Here is a 6372-nt window from a genome sequence, read left to right on the forward strand (position 1 = left end):
GACCCCCAGCAGCCATTGATGCCAACCTGAGAGGGACAAGAAGGGGTTTGGGGTCTGGCGTATCCTGGGTTACACCCTGTAAGGAACACGATGGGAGCGGAGAGCAGAGAAGCTGTCGCACAGGGAGGTCACTGGCAATAAGGGAGTCATCAGAGTGCACGTGCTGTGCCGATATTCGGGGAAAGGTCTCTGGCCAGCACTCGGAGCCCTGATGAGCTGGTGCCAAGGCAGATGAGTGTAGATAGCAATTTAAAATGTCAACTTTGCCCATCAGTCCCCCGGGAAGGGAAAAAGCAGGCAGAAGGGAGAGGCAACTTGGTGGAGAGAATCCTTTTGCTGTATAATTTCATTTCAATGTTAACTAGAAGCCAAATGTAAACACAAGCCCCATATTTGCTATCTAAAACGTGTATACAGAGTATTAAAGTCAGCAGGGGTTTAAAAATCCACATCAGAAGCAAATAGAGATAAGACTCTTGGGGGAAAATAAAAAGTAAATGTTATACCACAGCCTACCTCAGAATATACAGAAAAACAATAATTTACGACTGCTGTTCACATAATCGATTTAACATGTTTTCCTAACACATGTTTTAGCTTAAACAAGGGGTTGGCAAAGTTTTTCGGAAAGGATCAGAGGGTAAATAATTTAGTCTCTGCAGGCCATACTCAGTCTCTGGCGTTTTTTGGTTTTTTAAAAATTATAACCTCTTAAAAACCATTCATGAGCTGTATAAAAACAGGGCATGGCCAGAATTTGGCCTGGGGGCTGTAGTTTGCAGACTCTTGGTTTAAAGGCCCCAAAGTAGATTTCTGTTGTCTGTTGACTGGAAAATTAGCAGATCATGATGGTGTCGAGACATTAATGGCCAACTTACTTACTTTCACTTAGCAAAGAGTCTGAAGACAACCAAAGGGGTGTTACCTACCTTTGTTGTCTGTCTATCATTAACAACAGAAGTTATCCCTACCCCATAAAAAGGGAAATTAGATCCTTCTTAGAGAACCATCACTTGACATACTGATAACCTCACATAATCATAGCTAGTGTACCCATCAGCCTTCGGTTTACGTAAATTAAAATTTAGTTTAGAAAGCCATTGACACACTCGCTAATCAGCTGGGCAACAATAAAGACAGGCGTGTGCTGCAAAGACCTGCTGTTTTTTAAGCTTTTCTATAGGATTGTGTTCAGGTAGAAAGAATTTCCTTTATTACTACTTACTCTGCACAAGATGGTGTTGGGGTACAAGGCGGGAGGGGACTCTGATCTCCACTTGTCTGGTCCGTTAGAGAATACTTAATATTTGTATATTCATGCCCTTTCCTCTTGCTTTTCTGAAAGGTGAAGATCGCATATATGAGGAATTGGACTTTTTTAAAGAGAAAAAGAAGCAAAGAAGGCATTTTACCAATGAGACGGGCAGACAGGCAGACAGAAAGGCTGGACCCTGAATAATGATATGTTGATCAAGTGTTAGGGAATTCACCTCAATGTAAATAACACCATACAAGTGAAAAGTACTTTTGAACCACACAATTCAAAAGCACAGAGTCATGCATTAACAGCTTACTGTATTAAACCAAATGTATCTATTTCTGAGCTAAGAGAATTCTCAACTTTCTTTGACACATTAACAACTAATCATTTCGTAGTTCACTTGCAACACATTTAATGATACTCAGATAAACAGTGGGGAAAAGAGTTCCAGAAATAAACTCACTCCAAGTAAAAATGGCCCATAGGTACAGAAGACGTTAGTGCTTGGAACAGAAACAGGAACGCGCTTTATTGTATCTTCCCCGCCTCGCACCTCCAGCCCACAAAAGACCCTAGCACCTTTAAAACTTCATTTTTGGCTCTAATGACACTCTTGGGGGAAAAAAATTGGCAAAGAAAACCAGTATAACGTAATCTCATCACAGATGCAGAGTGAACTAGACTTGGTAGGCGTCCCAGTTAGATGATTTATCACTCTTCACTCCGAAGTTCACCTAAAAGAACGAATTCTGAAAATCAAACCCAGCAATCATAATTACATAATGTTGCTTTCATTCTAGGATTATTCAAGAAAACCAGCAAATATTAGAAAGGGTATCCACATCAAATACCGACGTGCAAGAGTGACTTCCATTCCCCGCTGGTGAGAAGGTAAATTGGTGCACTATTAGTCAGAACTCGCAGTACTAACCAGTGAGTGTCTAGTAATAGTAAATCTATACTCTACAACCGTGAACATGTGCCTCTTGAGACACTCATACACAGAAGCTGAACAGAGCTATCAAAGGACGTCCAGTGACCTGTTATTCTTAATAATGTCTACACCAAGAGAATGAATCAACGCAATGTATTCATATCATGAAATAATACGCAACTGTGAAGAGGAACAACAAAAAGAGAGATTGTGTGTGTGTGTATCAAAACAGGTTTCATAATCAATGTTATGTGGAAAAACACAAATTACAGAACAATAAAACAGTATGCTACCATCTGGCTGAACATTCTAAACACAGAAAACAATGTTATCTATTGTGCGTAGATTACTGGTATTTGTATTTTAAAATATAAAAAGAGAGGGGGCGCCTGGGTGGCACAGCGGTTAAGCGTCTGCCTTCGGCTCAGGGCGTGATCCTGGAGTTATGGGATCGAGCCCCACATCAGGCTCCTCTGCTATGAGCCTGCTTCTTCCTCTCCCACTCCCCCTGCTTGTGTTCCCTCTCTCGCTGGCTGTCTCTATCCTGTCGAATAAATAAATAAAATCTTTAAAAAAATAAAAAATAAAAAATAAAATAAAATATAAAAAGAGACTGCAAGCAGGGGTACCTGGGTGGCTCAGTCGGTTGAGCGTCTGACTTCGGCTCATGATCTCAGGTCCTGGGATTGAGCCCTGCGTCAGGCTGCCCGTTCAGCATGGAGTCTGCTTGTCCCTCTCCCTCTGCCCCTCCCCCTGCTTGTGCTCTTGTCTCTGTCTCAAATAAATGAATAAAATCTTAAAAAAAAAAAAAAAAAAAGACTGCAAGCCTCGCAATTGCCCTGGGGTTCCAAGGATAGAAATGAGGGGTGCATTTGGGGCTGATAGCTGTACTGGTCACATCTGATTGCTGTTATAAATGGAAAAAGAGGGGCGCCTGGCTGGCTCACTCAGAAGCGTGTGTGACTCTTGATCTTGGGTTCGTGAACTGGAGCCCCATGTGGGGTATAGAGATCACTTTATTTATTTTTTTTTTTTGAGAAGAGAAGAGAAAGGAGCTGCTAGCTTGTTGAAGCCGCTGTGACTGACTCTGTTGAAGCGGCACGACCGGTCTGTTAACCGACCAAGTGGCCGTCATGGAACTCAGAGTCTGGGGAGGACGCTGCAGAAAAGAAATCCAAGGAGCAAATGTTTTGTTTGCTCTACACGTAGTTTCATGTTTTGAACAACTGTTTTTAAAAATCGAAAGGCCTGGGGCGCCTGGGTGGCACAGTGGTTGAGCGTCTGCCTTCGGCTCAGGGCGTGATCCCGGCGTTCTGGGATCGAGCCCCACATCGGGCTCCTCCGCTGGGAGCCTGCTTCTTCCTCTCCCACTCCCCCTGCTTGTGTTCCCTCTCTCGCTGGCTGTCTCTATCTCTGTCGAATAAATAAATAAAATCTTTAAAAAAATTTTTTTTAAATAATAAAAATCAAAAGGCCTTGAAAAGGAGCCACGGAATTTTAGCACCGAAACACTGACTTCCACAAGAAACAATTTTTTAAAAGATAGGATTTAAAATGAAATATTAAGTGGAAGACCTGGCAGAGAACATCACTTATTTTAAAACTTATTCTGGACAGCTGGGCATCCGACTCTTGGTCTCAGTCGGGTCTTGATCTCAGGGTTGTGAGTTCAAGCCCTGTGCTGGGATCCACACTGGTGTGGAGCCTTATTAAAATAACTTAAAAAAAAAAAAAAACTTATTCTAGAGTTTGTGAAAAATCCTCTTTTTTTTTAAATAGAAATTTGAAATATACAATCAATAAGCTGAAGCATAAGCTTGCTTTCTACTCAACATTTTTTAGAATTGCGGTAAAAGAAAAGCAACAGTTAACACGAGTATACTCTGCAATACTGTCCAGTAAATGCTATCGTTGTGCTGCCGACCTCTACAACTTTTTCACCTTGTATGACTGAAACTCTACACCCACGGGACAGCAACCCCCATTTCTCCCTCCCTACTAAATACTTTCTTGAAAAAAATCAGTATTTCTACATAAAGTTATTACAAAAGAATTTTCTAATGGGGCATATTTAATACAAATGGGACAGGAATTATTTCAATGAATTAAGTCGCTCAAGGAAAAGCATAAAAATGTTGGAGCTTCTTGGCTTATTTACAAAGAACGAGAAATAAAACCGATCCACAAATCAGATGAGTTTATTTCTCAGTACTGTGACAGCCCAGGCTGTCCGTATAGAACAAGAAAAATCTCAGGGGATAAGGGTTGTTTTGACTTTGGAGGGTGGAGGGAGATCTGTTACAGAGCCCTAAAAAATGGTCTGAAATTGATCTCTCCTTCACCTGAATTCAAGGACACAGCAGAGTTACCAAACCTTGTGTAATATTTATAATAAATCTTATGGCCTTGCCAGCTGACACACAGCCAAGGTTGAGAGGAGGTCCAACCACAAGTCTCGAAAATCGTCTGGCATTAAATATCTTGCCACGTGAAATAACTGCAGTCCATTCTTAAACTTTAAATTACAAAAAAAGCCTGTGGTGCCTGGCTGGCTCAGTCAGTAGAGCGTGTGACTCTTGATCTCAGGGTTGTGAGTTCGAGCCCCGTGTTCGGCAGAGAGATTACTTTAAAAAAAAATTAAGGCTACAGAATAAGCCATATATTAATTAAAAAAAAAAAAACAAAACCCAAAAGCCAAGAGCAGGAAGAAAGGGTCAAATGAAAATGCTCTTGGGGCATCTGGGTGGCTCAGTCGGTCAAGTGTTCAACTCATGATTTTGGCTCAGGTCATGATCTCAGGATAGTGAGATCGAGCCCAATGTCAGGTTCCATGCAGGGCAAGGAGTCTGCTTAAGATTCTCTCTCCCTCTCCCTCTGCTGTTCCCCTTCCCTGCTTGCGTGCGCATGCTCTCTCTCTATTCCTCTCAAAAAAAAAAAAAAAAAAGAAAAAAAAAAACGGGACAAATAGAGAGAAGAGACAAAGCTTCCTTACAAAGGAATTCTAAATAAGTTATGTAGAAAGTACCCATTCCAGAAGATGGACCTTAATTTCTCCCTTTCCTTTGGGTATGGTCTGCACTAAATGACTCGCTTCCAAAGTACAGAGTAAGGACAAGGAAAAAGTCATTGCTACAGTGAGAGAAACCTAGCAGACACTACCTAAGCCGAGTAATGAAGGTTAATATCCCCAGGCCATGTTGTTATCGGGAGCCCCGTGAGCAACGAGAAGGGCACCTCGAAACTCACCTTATTGGTACTCTGCCCCAAAATTCATTACTCCAGTCAAATCACAAGAAAACAGCCAAACCCACACTGAGCAGCTTTCCACAAGATACCTGACTAGCACTCCAGAAGTGTCACGGTCATGAGAGACAAAGACTAAGAAACTAGTACAGACCGGAGGGGACACTAAACTCAATGTGGGGTCCTGGACGGGATCCTAGGACAAAAAAAGAACGTTCGTGGGAAAACTGGTGAAATCCAAATAAATTGTAGAGCTTAGTTACCAGCAATTTATCGGGGTTAATTATTCAGTTTTGATAAAGGTACCATGGTTATACAAGATGTTAACGATACAGAAACTGAATTATGCACACATAGGAACTCTGTAGTATCTCTGCAACTTTTCTAGAAGTCTAAATATTATTCCAAAATAAAAAGTTTAACAAAACTACGGGAGGGAGAAGGAGAGTTTTATAAATATATATGTACATATATATATACACATATACACGTATCATATAATATATAAACCCATATAAATATGAGGCTGTATATCAAGAGCTCAACTAGAGCAGTAATTAATTAGCTAATTAGCAACACAAATGATGCTATACCCTACAAACGAGCACAGCCAGATCTTGGCTTCAAAATCCACTCTATTAAGAGAATCAGGGCTCCTGTGAAAAATAGCTGGGAAAGTACAGGATGAGCCTTCATATTCTGGTGTCATAAAGTATAAGGAAGTAAGATGGCACGCCTGCGTGGCCCAGTTGGTTACGCATCTGCCTCCAGCTCAGGTCGTGATCCTGGGGTCCTGGGATTGAGCCCCGCATATGACTCCCCGTTCAGCAGGGAGTCTGCTCCTCCCTCTCCCTCCTACCCTCCACCCTCCTCTTGCTCTCACTCACTCTTTCTCTCTCAAATAAATAAATTAAAAATATTAAAAAAAAAAAAG

The 6372-nt window shown here is 41.5% G+C and overlaps 1 protein-coding gene across 2 annotated transcripts in view; it reads right to left on the reverse strand.

Annotated features, from left to right (window-relative positions):
- PTPN11 (protein tyrosine phosphatase non-receptor type 11) overlaps positions 1-6372 on the reverse strand; it is an 83748-nt gene that overhangs the window by 5418 nt on the left and 71958 nt on the right. For both annotated transcript variants that reach the window (XM_040619908.1, XM_040619907.1), the window contains exon 14: positions 1226-1338. In XM_040619908.1, coding sequence (XP_040475842.1) covers positions 1226-1338 — 113 coding nt within the window. The remainder of the gene's footprint in view (positions 1-1225; positions 1339-6372) is intronic.

Source organism: Ursus maritimus, unplaced genomic scaffold (genome assembly GCF_017311325.1).
Source record: "Ursus maritimus isolate PB19 unplaced genomic scaffold, ASM1731132v1 scaffold_33, whole genome shotgun sequence".
Taxonomy (NCBI): Eukaryota; Metazoa; Chordata; class Mammalia; order Carnivora; family Ursidae; genus Ursus; species Ursus maritimus.